The sequence below is a fragment of the Cyprinodon tularosa genome, unplaced genomic scaffold (assembly GCF_016077235.1).
Source record: "Cyprinodon tularosa strain WSP-4 unplaced genomic scaffold, ASM1607723v1 ctg103, whole genome shotgun sequence".
NCBI classification, from domain to species: domain Eukaryota; kingdom Metazoa; phylum Chordata; class Actinopteri; order Cyprinodontiformes; family Cyprinodontidae; genus Cyprinodon; species Cyprinodon tularosa.
Window position 1 is genome coordinate 1,079,990 of NW_024037816.1, and position 26,903 is coordinate 1,106,892.

The following is a 26,903-nucleotide window of genomic DNA, read 5'->3' on the forward strand; positions in this document are numbered from 1 at the left end:
AGATGTCAAAAACGCTTTAAAGGATGCATTATTCATAAAGGCATTATGAGCTTACCACCATGGAGGAAAGGCTAACCAAGGAAAGATAAACACGCTTTTGCTGGTAAACGGATGCGATGTCTTCCAAAGTAGATTTTATAGATTTTCTTAATTTATACCAACAAAAAGGTTGGTTACCCAAGGAAATTTACAGGGTTTCCTGTGGAGACACAAATTTTTATTGATATAACCATGACCTGTTGCAGCTGAATACTTATATTTTTATAGGATCTGGTTTCATTTATGGTGGAACTCATAGGAACTGGCCTTGGTTGAGATTTCCTTATTTATAACTGTAATAAACTGCCCTCACTGGCAGTTTTAGTTGCCAATCTCCCACTGGGTTTGTGGGTTATTTTATCACCCAAAGGCATTTACAAGTACTAACAGAATATGCCTGAGATATTTAACATCATGACTGTTCTGCACAGAGCCAACCGTTTGTTGTCCCCCCCCCCCTGCATGCCACCCTTTTTTATTTGCAGCATTGACTGTGCTGGCATACTGAAGCTGCGGAACTCAGACATCGAGCTGCGGAAGGGAGAGACGGATATAGGACGGAAGAACACACGGGTCCGCGTGGTGTTCCGAGTGCACATCCCTCAGCCCAATGGGAAGGTCCTCTCCCTGCAGGCTTCCTCTATTCCTGTGGAGTGCTGTGAGTGTTCAATTTTTGTTATATCACGCTAAAATATTTCATTTAGAAAATGCTCTATAACACTTAGATTTTATGTACACAGAATCTATATTTACCTTAATCCTCTAAAGTGGAATCCATATTAACATAAATTGTGTTTACAAAAACAAAGTTTTCTCCAAATTCTCAATTGTTAGAATAAAGTTTTCCTGTTTATGGTCAAATTAAAACTCATCATATCATTTTTTTATTATCTTGCATTAACCACGGTAATATTTCTAAGACAATCTGGGTACTCTCAGATGATGAAATCACTGAAGAGTTTTAAAAATAAGCCAATATATCAGTAAGAGAGTTATTGACCTCCACCAGTCTGGTTCTCCCTTGGGTGCAAATTTCAGACGCCTCAAGATACCACATTCATCTGTTAAAACAATTATATACAAGTATAAACAGTGGGGGGATGTCCACCTATCATACCGTTCAGGAATCCCAGAACATAAAAAGAAAAAAAAACACGTTCTAAACATACTGGCTGAAACCACAAGTCCTGTAGAGACAAACGCACACATTAGTCTAGAGAATCATTAAAAGCCAGATTATAATTTATTCACTTAGTCTGGAACACAGACTTTTTTGGGGGGCTGCTTTGTGGTGTGATCAAACTAATAGCAATGTGTTTGAGTACACTAGTTTAATGTAAAATTACAATCCCAAATGAGAAGGGTGGGGGTGGAAACATCATATTGTTTGAGCATTTTACTGCAAGATTGTGGTGGACTTCACTAAACAGATTGTTTCAGTAGGAAGGAACATGATATGGAAACACTGAGGCAACATCTGAGCATATCTGCTCAGATAAGAGCTGGGTCAAAAAAAGGGGTCTTCGAAATGGACAGTGACCAGAAAGCAGAATGTTAAATTAGTTACAGAGGGACCAGAGAGCAGCAAAAGCCAGTGTGTTGGAGTGTCCACCATTGAGCACGTGGGCCGAACTGCAAAGGTGCTCATAAGCATGGTAACTCAGGTAACTAGTTAATGATACTCCTTATAGAAATAATATTTGATCCATACCCTTATCCACACCTTATATTTAAATTAACAAAAGGGTAAAAAATAAAAATAAAAAAAATATTCAGCATTGACAGGTTAATTTTTTAAAAAGCAACAAAACAAACAAATTAAAGGTACAATGAATAAAAAAATTCATTGTTTTTTTTTTTTTAAACAAAAAAAACAAAACCGTTATAGATAACTATATACATAAACAAAAGGTTAAAGCACAATCTTAAAATAAAAGTGAAAAAAAAACATTATAGGCTACGAAAAGATAGCAGAGGCACAGTGGATGAGGTGAACAAGTGAATGACAGAGGCAGTGTGAATTATTTACAGGGAGGGATCTATTTAAAATACAACTACTTCAGAGAAAAAAACCAAAAAAACATTAAGTTAAACATTAAATTAAATTATATTTAGATCCCACTTCGTAATCTAGGGTATGGAGGCTTTGTCTTTGCAGGAAGCATGACTGCATCATTTCTGATGAAAGACACTGGAGTTGCTCTCTTTACTGACTACAGGCAGACTTTCCTGCAAAATGAGCCTGTAAATGCTTTAGCCTCTCGGTGATTTAGAAGTAGGAGGGGCTTACAACAGCACTCAATGCTTGCTGAAGACATTAAACTCAGTGTTTGGTCTTTTTATTTGTTTTTTGTTAAGTACCAAACAACGTGTTCTAAAGTGGCAAGATTTGATGCTACTTGCCTGAAAAGAAAATGTCACTAAATAGATGGTAACAATGTTTGATATCAGGAAGCAAGAAGAACTTGTGAGAGGAGAGCATTATCCCCTTTAATCAGTCTCCCTGATGGTTGTGCTTCCTAAGAAGGAGTAGATCACCAGTAAAATATTGGAGTTGAAATCTCTTAAATGTTAAAATTGACCTTAATATTACTATCAAATGGGGCCCTGGGGCCACGTCAGATGATCCTTGCGAAGCCAATGTTGTGCCAGTTCATAATAAAAAGAAAAAGCTCAAAGTTCAGTTCACATGGATGAAAATGAACTAGCTCATGTTCATAGTTCAGTTTTCAAAAATGAACTAAGTTCAAGTTAATTTGATAAATTAATTCACAACCCCACACAATGGAAAACTTCACCCTTTAAATGTTTGATCAGGATTTAAAGAAAGGGAAAATACTAAGTCACTGTTAACTGTATGTGTAGTGAAGCCTTTGTTTAGCCAAATTACACAGAACTTCGGAAACATACAGGTACATTCAAGTTCTGCTGAAAACATCTGTATCAAAGATGATTTCTTATGTTCCTCATTCAGTAGCAGGTATTTCCCAAGATGCTTTAATTCGATGCATCGCTTTAAATTTGAATGTGGCTGATGTACGGACTCATTTGTTAAGTCCTGGTGGCCACAGTTTGCACAAAAACATGTTTTTTTTCTTTCCAAATCTTTCTTTTTTAGTTCATAAAACTCTGCCAAGCACTCTGCAAAACTGGCCTCAGAAATACTAGTAGATTAGTCTGAATTGTGCAGACGAGTACTAGCAGTAAACATGCTGATCCGCTCAGTTTACTTTATGGCAAAAAATATGAACGTATTCAGTAAACGCCGTTCATTGATCGCGTTCATGCACAACGCTGCTTATTGCTACGCGAGAACCATCTGGGTGGCCGGGTTTGAACGGTGCCAGCTTTAGTATTCATCCCTATCTAAGTTATGGTTACAAGCTTGTGTTAGGATATCCTAAAATATTCAACCCAAACATGCAGATTTAAATGAACACTTTATACTGAGGTTATGTCTTCGAACTTTGTTTAAGACAGGGAAAAAAAATACTATTTTATCCTTTTCAGTGCTCTGTTATTTAGACCATAGAAATAATTACAGTAATCCTTTCTGACCTAAAACAAGGAACCTTAAGACTTATTTAATATCCGACATTGAGGGAGACATTTTTTCATGCATTATGTGTAAATATCCAGTTTCAGACATATGAAAATGGCAGTGTGTAATTTCATCAGCAACTTTCTGGATCTCTCCCAGCCCAGCGTTCAGCTCAGGAGCTGCCGCAGGTTGAAAAGTCCAGCCTCACCAGCTGTCTGGTCAGTGGGGGTGAGGAGATGGTGATCACTGGTTCCAACTTCTTCCCAGAGTCCAAGGTTATCTTCCTGGAGAAAGGCCCTGGTAAGAAATGTGCCCGTGCAATATATTTGTCTCAAACTGTGGGGTAGATCCTGATAAATGGCATTTCTGAGTTTTAGATAAATACTTTTTAATAGCTTTACAAAATGCCTTAAATAACATGGACAACAGATAATTATCTGTGTTTAGAATGAAAGTATTTACAGAAGGGATACCCCGGTTTCTGTTTTTGACACTTTATACATGGGGCCGTTTGTGATTTGCCTAATTGACTAATGAGGTTTACTTTTGAAACCACATTTTAATTTGAATAGTGCAATGGTTTGCACCGTGTGCCCTGGGCTCCTCCATGTGGAGTTTCCTTGCTATTCTCATACCTGCATGAGTTTTTTTTGTGAACGCTGAGGTTTCCTCAAGCATCCTAGATGTTCAAGGAAACAGAAAAAAGTTATGCCCTCTCAGTTATTAGCTACTACTTATTACAACATTTTTATATGTATATTAACAATAATATAAAGGAAGATTTATTTATTCGTCAGGTAGCTTAACTGTGATCTGTTTTTTCCTTCTCCTGGAGGAAAGAATACTTAGAAATGTATGTTGACTCTTTATATGAAATGTAGCTTGCTTGAAGCAACTTTAAGACTTAAGTAGGTATTCCTAAAACCTGCTTTTACCTGTTACCAGCTTAAATCCTAGTTGTACTTAAAGTTTTTTCCATAAAGTTATTTTCTATGCCTCATTATCTCCATTTTTGTTTGCTACTCTTCAATGAAGGACATGGAAGAGCTTTGTGGAAATTTTTTATGTATGACATTTTCTTTACCAGTCCCTACCTGCCCAAGGTACTTTTGATGCAGAACTACAGATTCAAGTTTGCACATGGCAAAAAAAAGCTGAGTGGTGTTGCCCCTGTGAGCAAGTGTTTTACTTAAAAGTCTTGTATTTAAATGATCTGCCCTCGGGAATGTGTTCAGGCCCTTTTCAGGAGGAGCAAGTGAAGCATGGCAGGCTAGAGTAGCGGGTGGAAACCTTTAAGAGGCACTCCTTGGGTTGGCTGTGACTTGGGCCCCATGTTGCATGAAATCAATAGACTGTGAAGAAGAAAGGAAAACGTGAAAGTGGATCCAAACATGATGTTGATTAGCTCTGTTCAAATAAATGCTTTCATTGCACTCTCTTTGGAAATAGACATTGATTACCTGCAATAGGAAGGGAAACATTAAAAAGAGACAGATGACAGATTTTTACAGTACAGAATCTCATACCTAAAAGATCAAAGCAGATTAACAAAAAAAAAAAAAAAGTCTGTAGTGATGAAGCAGCATTTATTACTGCACCTCGGTTACACAAAACACATCCAACTAGCTGTTCCAGAGAGGTTCCTCTAACAGCAATTAGCCTGAGGGGCATTCTTATGTCAACAACTATACTTTATTATGAAAACCAGCAAGTTAAAAATAATTATATTGCATTGCGTGATAAAAAAAACAAAACAAAGCTGTGAGTATAGCTTTTTAACTTATACTGACCTAAGTAAACCCCTGTTCTGTGTAGGTCAGATCTATGCAGAAATATGGTGACAATATCATTAGTCAGACAGGAAGAGAGATCCTGTGACTGTAAAAAAAAAAAAAAAACATCTCTACTTTGGGGAAAATATCAAGTAAAATCTCTTAATCAAAGGGTAAACCAGCCAGATTCCCTCTGTTTGGAAACATACAGTATAGAGCAAGCAGGGCAGACTTGGATGTAAAAAACAGTAGTATTAAATTGTGTTATTTGAACTTAAAACAGATCAAATAAAATAGTGATAATCTTTGAGCTTCAAAATAACAAATGTGGAGCTACAAGAATGTTTATGAGGAACGAGCTGGGTTACACTTACAAAAATCAATCCCCTTTAACTGGCCTCACCCAGTTATAAACTCCCAATGTCTGTGTTATGATTGATTTTTTTTCTTTAAATGTAGTTTCCATTATATTTTACTTATTAATATTCATTAAAACCCTTTTCCTGTTCTGTTTAATTTTTAGAGCATTATGCGCAGGTTGGTCATGAACCAAGGCAAAGCATTTGTATTTGAATTGACAGCCGGTGTGGCTCTGCAGCTTTTCTCCTTTTTACATTCAAGAGAAGCGCCTGTTTAATCGTTTCTTTAGACTTTGGAAAATTTGACCCAGTCAAATGAGGGGATAGTGTTTCAATTTGAGGGAAATGACACAAATGAAAAATCCGGCTCCTTCACAAATCTCGTCCTCCTTTTTGTAGCAGAAGCCTCTCTCATCTGTTATGAAAGCTTAAAACTTAGCTTTTTCTACCCATAATCAATACATCAATAACTTATTTTAGCATTAGAAAGAAGAGCAGAGAGATGAATATTTTAGTTTTAGGTTATTTTAAAGGAGCAATGCGAGGGTAAAACAGGATCAAGCACAAAGTAAGGGCAGATGTGTGTCATGAGTTTATGGATTCACTGCTTTAAGAATAAAAATTACTCCAACAATCATCTTCTTCCAAGAAATAGATGCACATTTGGCTTTACTTAAAATGTGAACTATAAAGATTACGATGCGAGTTACTGGACTTTGTGAAAAACTGAAATTGAAGTAAGTCCATAATTGGTATAGGTCTTTGACTTTTACAGCCATGGCTGTTTATATAAAGAGTCTGTCTTTAAAGGCTGTAGCAGTGTGACTACCTCCAACAGCGACTAATGGAACAAGGGCGCTGCTGCTGTCTCATTGTAAAAGCTGTACAATTTACAATTATACGTTTTAAAAATGTTTTCTTTTAACTCTGTTTTTTTTTTTTTTTTTTTTTTTACACAATAGGCAGTAATTTTTTACCCCCAGAGCAATGGTAAGAGCAGTGTGGCTGGGTAAATCCAGCCCTTTGTTTTACTGTGGTATGAGGCTCCTGTCGGTGCTTGTTGTCTGACAGAACATGTGGGGCCCTTGCTGCTGCCTGTTGAATGTCAACAAGCTGTGCAGCAATAATGCACTGCTGTCAACTGTCAAGGTCATTGCTCACTGAAAGAGCTCTAAATTCTCAGAAGAGGTGATATGTTTGGGGTTAGATCTACCTAATTTGCCTAATTTGACGGCCGCATCTAAGTTTCATTTTCAGTTAAGATAAGAGCATCAACTAATAATCAACCAATTATGAGAGAAGTGGGTTCTAACAGCTTTCTTAATGGTTTAAATACAACAAGCAGTTTGTTTGTTTAATCTACATTTGAAGTTGGCGTCTGTGCAGAAATGTTGCAGATGCCTGCTGGTGGCATTTGGGGGAATCCTTTGGGTTTTGTGGAACAGGCCATGCAGGTGTAGAATATACATGCATGGTGAAACATGCGCGCAGCGTAAAAAAAATCGGAGGCATCTGAGTTTCCTTCAGCTTAGAAGCTTTTAGCTTTCTTTTTTTTATTTGTCTCAATGCTGCAATGACTGACTTCTTTCAACCACAAAGAAATTTTGTTTTATCCCGACAGCCCTTAAGATGTCTCTGCACACAATCATAGCCCTCAAAGGAAAATTTGCATGAATATCTAGCCATTGTTAGACACCTTAAAGGCACTATAAATACTTTATAGTGAAAAACATAATTCTAAACAGGCAAAGCTGTTAGACTTTCTTTTCCTAATTTGATTAGAGACAGGAATACTTTATCAGACAGGGAAATCTATTTTAAAATATTCAACCATCTATGAAATAAACATTTTTATACTATATTAATTTGGTTCTCCGTCTTCATCTTTTTTTTTTTGTTTGTTTTAGATGGACGACCACAATGGGAAGTTGAAGCAAAAATTATCCGAGAAAAAACCCAGGGTGTAAGTATTATTTTTTCACTTCTGTAAATTTGCATTAAAGGTTTTTTTATTTTATGTTTTTTTTGTTTTGTTTACTATTTTGCCTCTAATGAAAATAAAGACTGTGTAAAAAAATGTCCACTATATATTAATTATTTTATTTGATTCAAACATAACTTAATAATTTCAGGCATTTAAGCTTTTTTCTTTGTACATTTTTTTATCACATGGATTTTTGATTTATTTGCACTGTTAATGCTAAAGAAAATTGATGTCTTTTGAAAAGAAATTATGACTTTGAACATGTTTGGTGTTTTGTCTTAAAAAGGTCCGTTATATACTGAGAATTGGCATACGAAGGTGTTTCCTTTTAAATGACCTGAATCAGAACCTTGATCTGGGCACCCCTTCTATCTTTAACAGTTTATTTATGTTGACAGGTAATACCAGGTTTCATGTCCAGAAATGTAGGTCAGTAATGTGTTCTTTTTTTGTCTTTTTCAGTCATGCATTGTCGTGGAAATCCCTCCGTACCACAGTAAGACTGTAACTTCAGCTGTGCAGGTGCAATTTTATGTCTGCAATGGAAAACGGAAAAGGAGCCAATCACAGCGCTTCACCTACCTATCAGGTTTGTTTGGAGAAAGCAGGCATTATTAAAGGGAACTAAAATAATGAGCATGTATCCTTTACATCCTGCCATAGCGAATTGTCCAGGTTAATTTCATAAAGCCTGACTCAGAGAAGAGATACCATTTTTGCTGCGTTGCACACTTCTCAACATACGCTCTGTGAGCTGCCACTGCTTTTTTTTTCTCTAACTGCAGTGCAGGTGCAAATTAAATGTCACTGAAAAGTTTATTTATTTGAGTAACAACTAAAGAGAAAAAATCAAAATATTCATCAAAAAGAATATTTATACAGAAATATGGACCTGCTGAAAGCGGCTTTGGCCCTTTTCCCCTTTAGGCTCAATAAAGTATTTTTGTGCCAAACTGAATTTAAAGTCATATGAGTTTGCTGGCAAATCAAGCACTGTGATAATGTGTTTTAATGTGGGTCTGGTTCCAAAATGTAAAATCACAATCATCAGCTTCACAGATGTGGTGTGAGAAGAATGAAGCATGAATTGCTTGGTAGACAGCTCTGCTGACTCTGACTGTTAACTTCACACCCGACCTCAAGAAAATATAGAATTTTATGGTTCTCCAAACCTAAATCCCAAACAACCTTAGTTTGCAAATTAAATGAAAATTCTAATTTCAACTAAAAAAAAAAGTACTTTGGCTATTTTTTTCCAGGTAGCATCCCTATTGTTCAGCAGTGGCTAAAACAAAAGGATTGCAACAGTTGTAGCTCATGTCATGAGTGGGCTCTCTTTGATTCACATCTCTTCCCTGGCTGTCGTGGTTTTTGTTGCTTGTGCAACTTTACCTGCTGCATTTTCTGCTTTCACTTAACTTTCCATCATTATGCTTGGTTCCTAAGAGCAGCCTGCATTTAAGCAAAATCCTCGTGTGGCTTAAGCTCCTATCAGAAGGGATCTGTTGCTGTTAATTGGAAAAGTGTTAATTCAACAGTGTTCACCAGGATTGTGCCTTAAAATTAGATTTCTGTTTTGTTTTGTTTTTTATTGTTGGGAAGTTTTATTCTAAATGTAAAAGACGATATAAGTTCCTTATTAGCTTGTTAGCTCATTATAAAATATTATGAGCAACTAACATGAAGTATATAATGAAAACAATTATAATCTTCATGTTGTGCTTTTTAAATTAATTAGCTGAACTAATCTAATTCTTTGGTGATTTTCTAACTCCCTGAGAAGCACCTGTATTGCTGTGGTTTAGGAGGGAACCCTCCACTAACAATGAGATTAACACCTGCCAACTGTTTATTTTCTGAAAGTGACATCCTTTTTTTTCCACATGCACTGCTGCATTTTTGTTTTTGTTATCCAGTAAAACTCCACTGAACACGAATTATGCTGCGATCATTTTGTAAATTCGATTCCGCTTCGCGTCTTTCACGTGTGATTGAGCGTCTGTGATCATTTCATTGGAGTCAAATCAGCTCAGTATGTTTTTTTTTCTTTAATATTGTTATTGTTTTCTTTTTTTCTGTTAAAACCAGTCAAACTGAAAACAGTGTTGGCGGATTATATTGACATGTGAGCATTTTGTGCAACACATCCAAACCGTGACTTTTACCGCAACAGTGTGTACGTTGTGTGTTGTTATGCGTTTCTGTGTATGCGTACAAGCGGCCTTGCCCATCCACCCACCCAGCTTTTTCTTTTTGCAAGCACGCCCACTCGTCACAAGCAGTTCCTGTTTTCCCCGCTGACAGATCAGTACGACCAATCAGAGCAGTGTAGATTAACGCTGCTCTGTCAGTCAAGCTGGGTCGCTGACACCGCTGATGTCACCACGGACACCGCCTGCTTTATTGTGGCAGGAGAAAAAGAGAAAAAAGAAAGTCAGCCAATAAGTGGTGTTTCATGTTTCATCATGAGTTCTACTATAGAGCCTGTGCCTAATGATAAATATTTTTGGTGAAAGCTGACCAAAAAATGATGTTTTTGTTTCTTTTTGCGACTCCAGCTATTGATAGACGTATTTAAATTCAGAGTAAAATTACTCTCCTACTTAAACACCCCAGGAGCTCGGTTTCCAATCTGAATATATCGCATTTAGCCCCACTGAGCCTCTTGTCTGTGGGGGTGAGAAGAGGGCTCAGTCAGTGAACTCGTTTGTTCGTTTCAGTGTGATCTGGGCTGGGGGGCATTCGGCTCCTCATCCCACACATTTCACATTATGGCATCCAGACTGACAACATATGCTCTCTTCTGATTCAGAGCTGGATAAAAATAAAACTTGTGGTCACAAGGCACCAGATCGGGAAATAGGTTACGGATTGGCATAGCAGAGCTCTAAGCTGTCACAGTAAAAAGGAATGGCCCCATTTACAATGAAAATGTCAGCCTGTTTTTTCCAAGGCTGTTTTAATCTGGAATGAGACCTATTTTGCTGTCACATTTTTCAAGAGACTCTCCTCACCTCATTGATGTCGTTTGGGTGTACTTTTTAATTTATTACTGAGCTTTTCCACAATAAGACAGTCTTCTTTTTAAGCTGACAAATATATTTCCTTATTCTTGCAGCATCTTGGCCTATATGTGCATATATAAGTCTGATACACACAAAATGACTCCCTTATTTACTTGAGAAATAATTCATTTCTACATTTATTAGCTTGTATAATTTAGTAACTGACGTCCATTCACTAATCAATCACATGGATTGAAACCATTTTTTACAGTGATTATGGAATGTTTTGTTTTTGTATTCCCTGGACGAAAAAAGGCTCTGCTGTGAACAATAATTATAGATATTAAAAACCTGATATGTTACATTAAACACTCCACACATTCACGTCAAAATATCTCCCATTGTTCTGCAGCTCACCCAAATTTAATAGAAACTGTCTTCAGTTTAACATCCACTCAGGATAGTGAAAACATGTGATCCAACAGAAAGTAACTGTTTCATCCTCTCTCTTTAACTCCTCTTTTAGTGATGGTGAAACAGGAGCACAGAGACGAGCTGGATCTCACTGCTGTACCTCCCATTTCCATGCCCCTGACACATGCTCCCAGTCTGGTGCACCCTCAGCTTCCTTCTCCTGAACAGGGCCACCCATCGGACAACCTTCTGTCCAGCTCTCTTCACAGCCTGGCCACTGGCTCAGGACCTGGCCTGCTACCTCTGTCGGGCCCCTGTCCCTCCCTGAGCTCCCCGCCTTTCCAGCACCTGCCTCACCTCCAGGGTCACAGTTTGCAGCACCCCCCCACAGACTGCCACATGAAGTTCCACCAGAGCTCTGCTCCCGCTCCCCCACGGCCCACTTACCAGCTTTTGCAACACAGCCACAGTCCGAGTCATAATCTGTCCTTTAACGGACAGCCCAGCCTCCCTTCTCAGACCTATGAGAGGATCCCCTTTCAGCAGAGCCCAACAGCAGCATCACATCCAGTAGGCCTTGGAATAGTTTACTCCTCTAGTTGCTCCTCGCCATCTGCTCTCTCCTCCTCACCCACCAATCCCATTGTTGGATCCCCTCAGAACCATCAGCCTATGCTCTCTCCATCATCCCCACACCTCCACACACTTGGAGGCTTTCACTGCTCTCCAAGTCCTAACCAGGTACCGTCTCAGGCAGGGCACCCCCTCGCAGGGCAGCACTCCTCCCAGCTGCAGAGAGGTCTGGGCTACCATCCTGTAAGCCAGAGGTCAGCCTCCTGTCCCACACCTTCCACTGCACCCCAACAGCGAATGATTCCTTCTCCTCACTCTGGACCTTCTTCTCCTCAAATCCACTCGCTGCCCTACCAGTCTCCCACTTCGTCCTCACCCACTTCAGGTGGCAGTCCTCTGGGGCCCCTGCAGCAGCAACAGCAACATTCAGGGCAGCCTTCTCCACAGGCTATGAGTCCCGTCATGACTAGTCTGTCCCCCTCAGCTGTGGGGCCACTGGGTCATCCTCAGGGGCCGTTTCCCTCAGAAGGGGAGAGGCTAAATATTAAGCAGGAGCCAGAGGACAGGGAGCCCACCTTCCGCTCCATCGGCCTGCAGGATATCACGCTGGATGACGGTAAGATCAAAATGTTCATATAGTATATCTGAAAACAATACACTTATTCTATGAGGACTAAATACATTGAAACACTGATTATGAGCTGAAGTTTATTATACAAAGGAAGTTTAACTTATGCTAATTTGCAGAACTTATTTATTTAGATAAGTTTAGATTTAGATAAGTCATTTAGATTTAATTAATCAGAGTCTCTATATAAACTGGGTTTAACAGATAATGCTTTAAATTTCATCATTTGATATACCGTAAGTTTTGGACTATTAGCCGCACCTGAATATAAGCCGCAGAAGCTAAATTGCATGATTTGTACATATACAAGCCGCACCGGACTATAAACCAAAGGTTTTTTATGTTTAATTACCATATGGTTCGTGCACAGAGAGGATTGTCGGGAAAGAGGCAACTGTTTGGGGAAGCTCCTATTCATTATTTCTACCGGTACGTTTGTTTTCCATAATGAGGATGTCACACAAACTGTCTTGCGCTCGCAATGTCCGTCTTTCTTGCTGTTGTTCTGTCTCGTACCACTCGCGGTAGAAGTTTGCTTCCGGAGGACCTCCGCATTCCCTCGTGCGCGGCTACAGTACTTGTGTGTTGAAACAAATGTGACGTCAACTTGGTGGATGGTAAAATCGATAGATTTAGGTATTAGCCTAGTTAGCTGTAAAAGTCCATAGATAAGCCACATTGTTATATAAGCCGCAAGGTCGAAAAATGGGGAAAAAGTCGAGGCTTATAGTCCGAAAATGATGGTAAGTATATTCCTGTCACTGTTCTAAGCATCACCTTATAAGCTTGTGAATTACATGCTTGTTTTGTATGTGTTAAAATGAATGAATGCAAGGTGTTCAGCTCCTGCAGGGGTAGAGACACCCCAAAAAATAAGTTCACCAACACTAAAAGCCTCTGTCTAGAGGCTCTATAGATTATCTCAGCTTTTTCCCAACTACCCGTGGTCACCCAGTCTTTTACCAGCTGCACTGCCAATGTAACCGACAAACCGATGCCTCTGAAGTCTACCGGTAGCTCTTGAGTGTTGTGCTCCGATGCAGGTTAAGCTTTTTGCTAAAAAGGTCGGAACCAGACCCTCTTCTCTGTCATTGAAAAACACCCCTCTTCCTTAGCTTCCATCCAGTGCTTTAATATAACTTAAAGGAATAGTACAGCCAAAACATGATTAGCCTTCATTTTCTACTCACCCCCATGCTGAACAACACTCTGGAGTACTTTTTTGATATCTCAAATGCATCTGGAGATCTGGGAGGCTCCTTGCTGTCTGCTGACATTCAAATAATGGAGGTCTATGGTGCCCGAGGCAGAAAGGTCCATAAAAGTCCACAAAAAACGTGTCAATATTCCTCCATGCTGCTCGTCCAATGTATTCCAAGTGTCCTGAGTGGGTAGCATCCAGAATTTACTCGAAACGAAGTCATTTAGAATGTTTTTAGAGCATAAACAGTAGTGTATAGGATTTCCTGAAAGCGCGCACATGCGCGTTCACGACGCTACGGAAGCCGGCAGACCAAACCAGTGCATTCAGCTCGGCAAAGAACTCATGCTCTTCCTCAACACTGAAGTCCTCAGACATTTTTCTTTCGTTGTTTCTTTCTTTGCACAGGTAAACAGCACATTTCTTCTTCTACGCTTGCATTATTGGCAGAGCAGACGCTGAATGCGCACTTTCATCTGGCTTGTCTGCCGGCTTCCGTAGCGTCGTGAGCGCGCATGTGCGCGCTTTCAGGAAATCCTATACACTACTGTTTATGCTCTAAAAACATTCTAAATGACTTCGTTTCGAGTAAATTCTGGATGCTACCCACTCAGGACACTTGGAATACATCGGACGAGCAGCATGGAGGAATATTGACACGTTTTTTGTGGACTTTTATGGACCTTTCTGCCTCGGGCACCATAGACCTCCATTATTTGAATGTCAGCAGACAGCAAGAAGCCTCCCAGATCTCCAGATGCATTTGAGATATCAAAAAAGTACTCCAGGGTGTTGTTCAGCATGGGGGTGAGTAGAAAATGAAGGCTAATCATGTTTTGGGTGTACTATTCCTTTAAGCTAAAGCTCAAAATGTTTTTTATCCTGTAAGCTTTAAATAATACTGTTTACTCTAAACGAATATACTGGACATCTTTTTCTTTTTACAAGCATTGGTTTGGAATAAGTTATTTTAGGCCCCACTATTTGTTACAAACGCGCCTGTTGTGATAACAAATTTTGCTTGAGGATAATTTGTCTCAGAAATGATTGCGATAAACAATACATTGTCACTCGGTGTGAATCCAACTGCAGCTGTTGGCTTTGGAGCCAGTTTCATCTCTGTTTTTCCAAATCTTGGCTATTCTTTTTCTGGCTCTCTACTCCTCAGTCACGAGGCTGTCATGCTACGTTCAGTACGCTAAGGAAACGATAAGGGGAGGGGTGAGTGGAAACCGATGCACCGGAGTAAAACCACTTTTCATACAGACAAGAAAGAAAAGGAGACACCAGAGGAACATACAAGCATGCAAATTAATTAATTAATTTAATTGATCGTACATTTATCACAACCATGTGATTATTTGATCTATTGTGACAGGCCAAGTTACAAGCTATAATCTTTGTTTGAAGCAAGCAACAGCTAAGGGATTAAATCCAGCAGTTTATATGCGATACGCTGCACATATATGAATCTGTTGTGAAACAATACAGATGAGCCGTAGTTAGGATTTCACTGGGCTGAAACCTCGATGTCTGATAAATATGATAACATCTAGTCTGCTGTTGCCGAGCAAAGTTGTGTTCCTTGGTTGATAACTGAGGGGCCTGTCACCTGGTATTGAATATCATAGAGACAAAGAGGACTGATAGCTGTAGTATCAGATTAAATGGCTAATTGTCACATGTTCTATCTCTGGCAGAGATTGGAAGATTAATTGCACTTTGGAGCTTTTTTGGGGTTTTCAGAACCACGGAAGTGGGAGAAGATTGAATTAATCTTTGCTGCTTGAAAAGACTTTTGCTGGAATACTGCAGTTATCGGATCTACTGGATATCGGTGCATGCTTATGTTTATGTGTGCATGTGTAGATCCACATTAACGGCTCTAATTAGGATATTTAGTTTAAGCTGTTGTCTTAAGAGTTGACTCTAAAGTCCATTTGTAGATTTAACAGCTTTATAATTATTTTTCTAAAAGAAAATATATATTTAAAAAAGTAGCTTGAAACACTTACACACTGTGGGGTATTTTTTTTAAAAGGGGTCAACCTAATGCACAGAAACCTGCTCACAATAGATGACAGGTTAATCCACTGAATTTCTCCCTAGTTTGCCATGTAACCACCACAAACCTCCATGCATTTTGTTGTTTTTTTTTAATTGACAGACAGCAAAGTAGTGCACAACAGAGAAGAAATAAAATAAATCTTTTTACACATAAAAACCTAAAAATATGTGCATTGATTTGATTTATATTTGATTTCTACAGTTATTGAAGATTTTTTAAAAACCATGTTTAACTTTTTATCCACTTCACCATTTTATGTTGGTTTTATCACATAATAAAGGATAGAAAAGCCAAACAACTTTTAAAAATGAGAAACATTTCCCAAAACATATACTTGATGTGTTTTCTTACCGGATCCTTTTTGTGCACGGATCAAATTCTTTTATCCAAAATTGTCTGTCATTAAGCTCATGATACAAATAGATAGAAACTTACCCACTAAATATGGTCCTTCAAGCCTTGAGGCTAGTGTGAAAAAGTCAGTTTACACCGTCTTTGCCAGAAAAATTATGAGAATAGTTTGCAACGTCCAGGATTTTAAGGTCCCCCTTTGAGTCTAGAGCTTTAAATATCTTTCCATGGCCCCCAGCTCCTTTGTCCAGTTTTTTTTAACGTAGCAACAGGAAGTTTTAAGCAGTGCTAAGCTTTAGAGGTTGTTGCTTTCTCTCTTTATTAGATCACATCCCTCCAGTTCGGGAGATGTCAACATTTGATGCAAACCTGAAAGGAAAATAATCCTAACAGGACTAAAATCATATGAGATTACAGAAATTGTTTCATTTTTTAAACTGATATCAGAAGGAAAAAAAACTTTAAATGCTAAAGAAACCACAATCTGAAACTGCTCATTAAGAAACTTCAGTCAGTCCTTCAGTCTGATTTTCAGAGAGGATGCTCCTTCAGCCTAAATACTTTGGAAATGGCTTCTTTAAAAGTTTTTCTTAAATCAAACTCCAAAAAAATTGCAGATTTATGCCGTGGTATGAGACCAAACACTATAGTTGCTTTTGCTTGTACACATGGAGCAAAAGGCCAAATTAGTTTCATGCATGTTTTGGTAAGTTTTTCAGGTGTGTTGAAAAAGGGATTCATGCTAACGCTGCAGGAGAGTGACTCTCGAGGACCGACGTCGCCTACCCCTGGTGTAGAAGGCGCTCTGGTTAGCAAGCAGATGGCTTGTGTGACGCACACCAAACGCATGCTTGGGATGTGTGTGTGTGTTTCTGTATGAGAACAAAAAGACAACGCGTTGTATTTGTGTCTGTTGATTTGATGTTTTAGAGGTGTGAGTGTGTGTGTGGAGGGTGTGTGTGTGTGTGTGTGGTCTCAGAGCACCCAGGAGGTGAGAAGACAGACCGATAGACAGATGGATAGACAAGTTCCTAATCCAGCTCCGCTGCAGGGTCCACTCCACTGAGAGCATCAGTTGGAAATGCATTTGGCAGCTAAAATTTAAGAACATTTTTACTGTCTGCTGGTTATGAATTAAAGAGGTGAGTCTAGATTACATTAACAAAGTGGAGAACTTTCAGTTTATATCAGCATTGAACGTATGGAGGACAGTGAGTCTGAAACTTCTCAACTCATTTATCTTTATTTTAGTGATGGACTAAAACAAGAACTGTGGCTACATGAATAAAAAGCTTAAAATAAAAGTTTTTAAAGACTATATGGTATATGTTATGGGACTGCTAGCACACATATGCTGTGAACGATAGCTACCGATCTCCAAACTTCATCTACCCTCAGATTATTCAAAGAACAGTGTGTAAAGTATAGGTTACATGGTGGACCAGCTGCATCCTCAAGAGGAATTCAAATCCTCAGATGATGTAAAGTACTGCTGTTGTGGAGACATGTTCTCTGGAGTGAATAATCATGCCTTTCTATCGAGCTATCAAGTTAAAGTGAAAGAATGTGAACGGCCTGCAGAGTTCTGGCTTTAACACCATAAAACCCTTTTAAACTTCATTGGAGCAGAGACTACAGGTATGGCCTTGTCCTACAGTGTCTGACCTCAGCCATGCCCTTCTGGATGAATTATCAAAAATGCCTTTAAATATAGAAGTTTTCTGGAAAGGCTTTCCACAAGTGGTGAAGCTGTTATAAACGCAAAGGGTTGAACCACATCATTCAACCTCTATGGATTAAGAATCGGATTCTGCAGAATGTGTGTAAAGACAGGAGACCCAATACTTACTGCAGTGTTGTTTATAACCATTTGAACTTTCAAGGGTTACGCTTGTGATTTAGCTGCACAAACTCTAGGTATCCAATAGATCTTACAGAGATATTTACTGAAACATATTAGCATAATTTTTCCCAAAGTTGAAACATTTTTAAATATTACAAGTTTGACTCCTGTGAACCGACTAGAATAAAATTACGGCAGTTTTAAAATGGTTCAACATGTGTTGTTGCCAACCAACAGCAAAGGTTGATCATTTGATCGCCCTTTTTTAAACCTCTTTACAATGAAGGGAACCTCCACCAGCTGATGATAAAACAGTTTTGCATCACATGCTTATTACACTGCATGTTCTCCCTACTGCTGCTAACTTCTGTTTTCATCTTTCTGTATAGAAATTGCATACAAGAACGCGGCATAATCTCACTGGAAATATAGATCAAGTAATCCTAAAACTTTAGAAATGGCAAGCTAAAATTTTCAATCTGAAAAGTAATTAATTTTAATATAAAACTTGTGAACTGAATAAAATTAAAGCATTGTTGCTCTGCAGCTTCATGCTGCAGGAATGACAAAATAGTAAATATTACTGCTTTGGGTCGAGATATTCAGCAGTCATGTCTTGCAAAGTTTACTTAGTGATGAAAAGAAATAAGGTTATGATCCAATGTTAAATAGATTTGGACTTTTATAAGTTTTTAAGTATTGAGAGTTCCGCAACATATGGAGATTTTTGTATTTATTTTTTAAATAATCCCCCCATCTGCTTATTTCCCTTAAACAAAAATATGATGTATAATTTCTGTAAAAGGAGTTATTTCCCCAAAGTGTAATAAAAACAAAATTTGAATTCCTCACTTCTTTTACACAATCAAAACTGAAGTTTTGATTGTGTAAAAGAAGAAGATATTAAACTTTTTTTTTTCCACAATCGATAAAATAAAACTAAAACTGTTCATTATAAGAGGAACTGGAAAACAAAACCTAGTTTTACATCAATATAAACAGTTTTATATGTGTGGTGTGTTAGAAACAAAGAAAGAGATTAAAAAAATTTTTTATTAACCTGCTGAAGTAAATATGTCTGTGAAGCCATATGTGAGTCGGAGGCTTTGTGCAGCCATTAATCAGCTAGAACAGAAATAACATCAAGATCCTCAGTCAATGACTGCAACTGTGGAAGGAAAAAATGTTTCCATAAAGTGCCGCTGCTGCTCTTTAAAAACAATGGCAAAAATGGCTTCTATTCTGTTTTTTGTTTTTTTACCAAGTGGAAAATGACTTTTAGTCTCATGTTTCCACACAGTTCTGGTCAGACAGAGCGTATTGCTGAGGTTTTGGCAAAGTCTAAAAGGTTTGTGCAGCCAACAGTTTTTTTTTTTTTTGTCTTTTTAGGCAGGGAAAGCCTGGAGCTCCCTCTTACTGAAAAAGTACTGTATTTTAGATTTGCACACATTGTTTATTATAAAAAAAAAAAGGTCAAAAATAATAATCAGCAACCGTTTGGCTTGTTGGCCTTTTGCAGTTTTTTTTTATTGGATTGATTTCTGCTATTTAGTACCTATGTATGAGTCCCTACTGTTTTAGCGGTGCTTAAGTGAGGACGCAGAGCCGTTAAATGGATTTCCATTTTAGAAATGAAGAGCTGCTGTGCATAAAAGGGAGCTATACTATGAAACCTATGGCTATTTTTTTTTCTGGTTTCCAAAACGAATTAAGTTGCTATCTCACTATCTCCACCTACTGCTTTTGATTTAATGACAAGTAATTGCTTTTCAAACCTCACAAGCTTTTTTATGTGACACTCCCTCTGTATGTATTATTACCATTTGTTTTGCTGATCTCATTAAGTTAATGTTTCGGGCTCCAGGCTTCCTTCTTAACTGTGGCCCCTGTAGTGATCTGCAGGGTGGAACAAGTGCAGTGTCCCAGATCAAAGGCTGGGATTCCTGCGAATCGCTTACCGTCACTTTAAATTGGAACTCCACAAATTATTCAGAGATGAGTGACTGTAAGAAACTGACTCTATGATGAGCCTCTCTGCTGTACTCTGCATCCTCACCCACTCAGAGTCTCAGTGCTCATTGAATTCAAAGGAAATAAAAAAAATGATGACAGAGAAGCAGAATCTGAATTAAAGGATGAAAGGAATCTGTTAGATTACAGAATAAAGTTACATTTACTGGTCAGACTTGTTTTTTTTTTTTTTTTTTATTCGATTTTTGAGAAGTCTGCATGTCATTACAGGAAGCTGCAAGTGTAAATTGTTTGCTTTGATATTCCCTCTTGCAGGCAAATCCGACCTTGCTTCTCTCTTTTTCTTCTGTTAAAAAGTTCTCGATTGTGGCAGACTGTCTTCGTTTTCTGGAGTCAAAATCAGTCAGTCTTCATGTTATTTGCTTAAGGGGCTTTGCCAGAGTGATGTTATTGTGCCTGGGTGAGGGAACTTTTTTCAGTGTGTCATAGAGGTTTATGGTAATTGCTCATTTTCCATTTTAGAAGTAGACGTGCTTATTTTACTGGATGTCCGAATGTCTTTTTTACTTCTGTTTTGCATTAGAGGGATCTCTTCTATGAGCCCCTTGAGATGTGCTCTTTAGAAATAAAGGGGTGAAATTACTCGTTTACGGTGGTCTCCTTCTAGATCCACCTGATCTTTGCAGCTCCTCCAGAGTAACTATGAGCCTCTGGGCTGCTTCTCACATGAATGTCTCATTTCTGTCTCTTTATGTGTGGAAGAACATTTCTTTTCAGGGTTGTAGTTCTGTCATACTATTTTTATTTTCAGACGATGGATTAAACAGTGCTTCATCAGAGCTTAGGATCACATTTTATGACTTTTTTCACAGCTTTCCCGGACTGTCTGCTGTTTTTCCTAGTCTTTATGATGCTCTAACCCCTGAGAGCTTGTTCTTTGATGTTCTGTGAAAATAACATAGCAAGGACCAAAAACAAGGCAGCTGGATTTTATACTGATAATTACTTTGCCTTAGCTTTAAATAAAATTTAAATACAGATCTTTAGTTCTCGCTGGATGGAGGAACCTGCTGAAAGCCGCCTAGCATATGTAGTAGTAGTGATAGTAGTCATCGGCTGACTATAGATGTATATTTTGTCTAGGGAGCCCCCCTTCCAGTCATCTGCAGAGGATCTCCCTCCGGCTGAGACATTCTGAGCCACAGTTACTACGACAGGCAGCGCTGAATCACTGGTTTTCTGTTGCACCGTCATGAACAATACCAGTAAACCTGAGAAATCGCTATCAGCTTATGAAACCATTGTCAAGCTATGCTCGACTCAAAGCTCTCTTTCACTTCTGGATTCCTGATGTGTGGAGCCCCACCTTAAATTGAGGTGCAGAAATATCAGCCATAGTGACCAAGAAAAAAAAATATTGGGTTTTTATTGATTTATTGATTTTGTTTTTGATGACCTGATTCTATTAGTTTATTTTGAGATAAATAGTTTGTGTTTAACGTGATCGACTGGTGACAATCAAGAGGGGAAATTGCGATAGTGCATGAGATAAACATCCAGAAAGGCAGGCAGCTTTCCATTTTCTGTTGTCACACCGAAAGGAAAACTCACCTCCCATCTAACGGCCCTAAATCAGATCATCCAAATTTGCATTTAGAGCAGTAGAAACAATCTCTGTAGTGAAAGGTAAGCAGAAAAAAAAAAAAAAAAAAACGTTTCTGACAAACGATGTGCAGTAACTCTTCCCGGCTCTTCGTTTTATGAGAAAAGCCACTGAATCAAATTGAGAGGAGTTACCCTGAAGTCACAGTTGATCGAGTCAGTGGCTTTCAGTTCATTTAGTGCTGATGGGCCTGAGTTCACCTCCTCTGAGCGATTCGTCAGGCCACGGGTTAATGTTTGCCTCTGCAACAATCTGATCAGTTTGTTTTCAGCGGAAAGTGATATGTATTTGCAGACGCCCACTTAATGTCGGTCTGCCAGACTTCGCTCGATGTCGCTCATATTCCTGTGGTATTTCAGCATTTCTACTTTTATGACCTCTAGACACAAAATTTACCATTTAGCACCTCAAATAGGCAGAATACCTCTAAAGGGTCCTTGATTACAAAGACTCTGATTGGTCCAGTACCTCACTGCATCTATGACATCCCAATATTCAAGTTTTCTGTTTTCTCTGATCTCTGTTTGGTTGAAATTCCCTTTAAATAGGTAATATTGAGCAGCAGCTACGGTGTAAATTGCAGCAAACAGAGAGGAACCTAGTTAAAAGAAGCGCACTTCTCAATTTTTACAGATACAGCCGCCCTTTTGCTCGGCCTCTCTTGTAACAGCTGTAAGATTTAGTTTATTTTGAGCCCAGCTGCACCAGTCGCCTTTTAAAAGGTCACGGCCTTTAAAGGAGATGTTCGCTCCTCCATCACAGTTTTATTCTAACTCAGGGAATGGTGTGACAAATTGGCAAAAGTGGCGTAGATTATACCCAAGTGTTAGGCTGCATATGCAAAGGTAAATGTTTGCTTTGATAGTCGCACGGTAGTCTCATAAGTGCGTGGTGGTTCTGCGAGTGTGACGGTGTGTGTGTGTGTGAACATGGTTGACATGGGAAAGGAAGAGCCTCCCACGCTAACAGGATGATGTGAGTGATGGTGGCCAGACACAAAAGCAAAGCACCAAGAAACATAAATAATGCACACAGAGGTGCTAAATGACAAGAGCTGGATGCTTTAGCAGAGCCTGTAAGAAGCAGAGACAGAGAGACTTTTAGTTTAATCTGTGGAAATATGTTTTAAAAAATGGCGCTTATAGTGGCTCATAGCTATTCCGCTTATTTAAATATGTTTCTCTTTCTGAAACACACTTGGCTGCTTGCTCATCATTAACTGAGTCACTCCCTGCTTACTTTTTGTTCCTTTACTACGCTACAGTTAGAGCTTTGTTTCTAATAAGCAAAGGAATGTCTTATTTTTACATTACAGTGGAGATTTACAGCTGCGTGCTACCTGCCATGTCTAAACAAGTCTGCCTGCAAACTGGGCCAGAGGTCTCTACTGCACCCTCTCCAAACCAGTTCGCCCTCTCATTTTTTTTTTAAGGCTGCTTTAACCCTAACCTTTTATCATCACACTTAAGTTTGTTTGGGAAACCACATGAAGAAGTCAGAGCATGAAAAACCGAACGCTTCCATGCTGTCAGAGTGAAAACGGGACACGTTTGCTATCAATTTCAACCAAATGGGATTCTTATGTCTCTCAATCCTCATGTCTTCCTTCCCACATCAAAGTATTTGATATACTTCAAAGCTATAGGTTGCTTTTTTTTAATTTTATTTTGTGCTTTTTCTCTGTTTAATTGCTCCCTGCTTTTTTTCTTCTTCTTGTGGTTCCACTGTAAGCACCAAATGGAGGCAGCAGATGGAAAACAATCACACATGCCGACTAAAAAGCCAGACAGAGAAGGACTTATTCGTTTTTTAAATCACACACTGCCTGACTTTGGGGGTAATTAACCTCGCTGTGCCTGAGTGCTTCTCTCACATTAACAACATGTTGTTTTACCAATGAGTAGGTTTCACACGGCTCTTCAGCCATGCTTACAAACTCCATGAAGGGGTCTGAGGAAGTTTACCGAACCGCCGTTAATGAAGTAATGAGCAGGCCTGCTGCTCCTGCTGCTCTTTAAAGGAGCCACTGGAACGGCTTATCTGACTGAACTCCTGGACTCAAACAAGTATAATGGCTGGCTGGCAGGGCCAGGGAGTGGAATAGTTTCCCTCATATGTAAGGTCGACCATGATTATATCTCACACCGGGGCAAATGACTTTGCAACCCCTTGGTTTGCCAAAGTGTTGCAGTTTTTTTCCATTTAAAAGTATTAAGAAGCAATAGTAGTGTTCTTTAAAAGATGCCGCTGTGGAACTACGCTGCCCTCTGCTGGAGAGAAACAAATATAACCCAAGGTTAGTTTTATATAGTTGGAAAAGTGCAGGAAATAATGTCAGAATTGAATCGCAATCAATAAAAAACAGTGAAATCCATCAGACTCTGATCTGAGAGTCAGAAAACACCAACCTCTAAAATAACTCATTGCAATCACAAAGAGCGTCCTTAGTGAAGCGTTTGGAAGCATATCGCATATGAAATGCCATGCTTATAGACAAGTGCGTGCATGTAACATGTTTGGCTTGTTTGGTTAACGTTCGCTGCCCTTAAATTCTCAAATTGGATCTATATTTTTAGCAGCTAAGATGCTAAAGCTTTAAAATCTTTGGCGTGGGCGAAAAACAGAAAGAGAGTCAAGAAAAGTTATCAGTCACTGTTATTTTCAACCACAGTATCACATGTTCTCTCTAATCTCCAGACATCATGTTATATACGAAAAGGATGCTTATTGGCATATTTTTGGCAGGTAAACAAAGATAAATGTTATAGCTTAGTTTATTGATTGATTTTGTTTTGTGAGGAATTTGCAGGAGTTTGAGTTTTGCTGTCACACCCCACATCTCCGTCCCAATAATGGATACTGTCACCGCATCTTTAAAGGGTTTTTAGGATGCTTTAGAGCACTTTTAAATTGTCTCTCTCTTTCTGCTCTTGTTTTCTTTCCGCAGTAAACGAGATCATCGGCAGAGACATGTCCCAGTCGCCCAGTGCTCACGGCCCTCCATCGTCACACAACCATTCGTAGCTCAGACCATCACACAGCATCTCTGGGCTTCATTCAGCATCACCTTCAGCTCTTAAACTCCAAGGGATACAGCAAAACTCCCAAGGCTGGCCAAGGTGGCCACCCTGTTGAAAGATGCTTAAAAGCCGTGGTTTGAACGCAGAGCTGACTTCATGTCAACCTTATATCCCTGAGATCTCAGATGGAAAAAAACACCCGAATGCAGAAACATCATCAGGACAGAGCCGCTGCCTGTTTTTGCGCTGCTGCCTGTTAGCTTGTGTCAGTTGCTGTCCTGCCTATCAGCTCTAACTTCAGAGCTTCTAACGTTTTAGACCCTCGACCAGCATCCACCCGAGACTTAAAGATGCAGCTAGCAGCTTTGTTGCCGGTATCCAGGGCTGGTTTTACTACTTCTTTATCTGAGCACTTAACGTCTATTAAAGAGAAAAAAAGTGATTAGCTTTGCCATTCAGTAACTAATGCAAGTCAAATCTTTACTTTTTTTTTTTTTTATTCTTAGTATGAGAATATCTTGTTTTTGCCTAAAAGTTAAAAGTGGTCGGGTGTGGGAGTTCAGCAGCTAGTTTTTATTCTGCAAAATGCAACATTCCACAGACCTGCAGCTGTGTAGTCCTCTGTACATTAACGCAGCCCATATTACTCCATTAGAGCTCTCCGTTTTTCCTTTGAACAAATGCCTTATTAAAGTTTAGCAGCTCTGAACAGTAGCAGAAGCTTTTTGTTTTGTTCTCACAGACTCAAGAGTGCATCGTTTTTTTTTTAACAATGATTTTTGATTTCACCACAAAGTTATTTAGTTTGGGTTTTATTTGAAAACTCCTAGAGGTGTATTTCTTATGTTGGTCCTCGGAGATAGAGCTCTCTGCTACTAACACCTATTATGCCCCCCCCCCAAAAAAAATGTGCCTTTGATTTCCTGACACACACCATGCTTTCATATGACAGCCTGCTCAGGCCTTGATGGAAAAATGTTCTGAGAAATATTGTGAAAGTATTTTATACATAAAGATGTCTGTATATTGTATTTATGTAGCGTCTTCATTTGTAAAGAACAATTTAAAATCCTAGAATCCAGAGAGCAAAATCTGGATGTTTGGGGTCTTCCTTACAATTCTGCTTTGCAACAATCAATGTTTGCTCTTCACAATCAAATGGTTCTTTTACATACAAGCATGGAAGAAAAAAAAAAAATGACTAGACCATCCTTGTTTTCTCCTGTCCTTTTTCCAAAGGTTTGAACATGACAACAAAGAAAGGGTTGTCTAATGATTTCCCCCCCCCCCATTATTGTAGTTTCCAAAATGACTTTTATGCACGAAGATTTGCTCCTATTTTCCCCCCAGCTAGAGCAATTAAGCGGTGCCTGTATGGCAGCAATAAGTCATACTTCAGGAAAAACGTGTTCAGAGATGGACGACGCAGACAGAACCATCTGGATGCTGGTTTGATGATTTCCACTGATTTTTATGTTTGCCTTAAGATGGATGGTGATTTGAAGCCAGTTTTCAGGTGAAAATGATTCTGCTATGCATTTATATTCTGCTTAATGCCTTTTAAAATAATAAAAAAAGACAGAAAAAAATGACCTTGATGCCTCTAGACGTATATTGTAGACTTGTAGATGCTTGAAAGGAGGATACAGTGTAAGCATCTCGACTCAGTGGTGCGTAGAGGATGGAAGGTAGCTGTTTGAACCAAATTTCTTGTACATAGGAGAACTTTCCAACCACAGAAGCACACATTTAGGCTATGCAAGGGATAACATGACGTCAAATATTAGAAAAAGGCACTGTAACAATAGCTTTTATTTTTCAAAGAGAGAAGCATAAACTCCCAAAATAGGAGAATATCATCAAGTCATGTGAACTGTTAGGATGCCTTAACTCCTGTTTTTAAACCAGTTGGTGTGAATGCTGTTCTGAGTTTATCCCTTTCTTCCCCAAATCGACTGAACCTGGTCAATAACAGGTATACATTTCAGGTTCACAGGTTGGACGAGAAAACTGAGGGATGTTTTTTTTTCTTTGAAAGTCAATTCTGCAGCTTAAGAGACTTGAAGCCCCAGCATGAAAAAATAAAGAATAAAACCAGCATTGACAATAAACTCTGAACTCTGGCTACTGTTCCTTTCTGTGGCAACCAAAGATCAAACAACTTGTTCCTATTTTAGATGATAGTGAGGCTGCAAAGACTGTACAACTCTATTTTTGATACGTTCAGATAAAATGGATGTCATTCCTAAGAGGTAAATAGGTGTCTCTTGAAACTAATTATATATATATATATATATATATATATATATATATATATATATATATATATATATATATATATAAACACTTTGTAAGATAAAAGGGAAATACAGGTTTAGCTGATGTTTACCAAGCCTTGTATTGTAATTTCTTGTATATTTTGTATGTTAAATGTTTTGTAATTTTTAAGACTGCAGTGCTTTTTTCTGAAA

At 38.7% G+C, this 26,903-nt stretch overlaps 1 protein-coding gene across 2 annotated transcripts in view; it reads left to right on the forward strand.

Annotated features, from left to right (window-relative positions):
• The window catches only part of nfatc3a (nuclear factor of activated T cells 3a), a 76,294-nt gene extending 49,751 nt beyond the window's left edge, over nucleotides 1–26,543 (forward strand). For both annotated transcript variants that reach the window (XM_038280980.1, XM_038280990.1), the window contains exons 5-10: nucleotides 525–697; nucleotides 3,740–3,880; nucleotides 7,619–7,674; nucleotides 8,158–8,284; nucleotides 11,227–12,303; nucleotides 24,360–26,543. In XM_038280980.1, coding sequence (XP_038136908.1) covers nucleotides 525–697; nucleotides 3,740–3,880; nucleotides 7,619–7,674; nucleotides 8,158–8,284; nucleotides 11,227–12,303; nucleotides 24,360–24,436 — 1,651 coding nt within the window. In that variant the 3' untranslated portion in view covers nucleotides 24,437–26,543. The remainder of the gene's footprint in view (nucleotides 1–524; nucleotides 698–3,739; nucleotides 3,881–7,618; nucleotides 7,675–8,157; nucleotides 8,285–11,226; nucleotides 12,304–24,359) is intronic.
• Nucleotides 26,544–26,903: the final 360 nt, after the last annotated feature.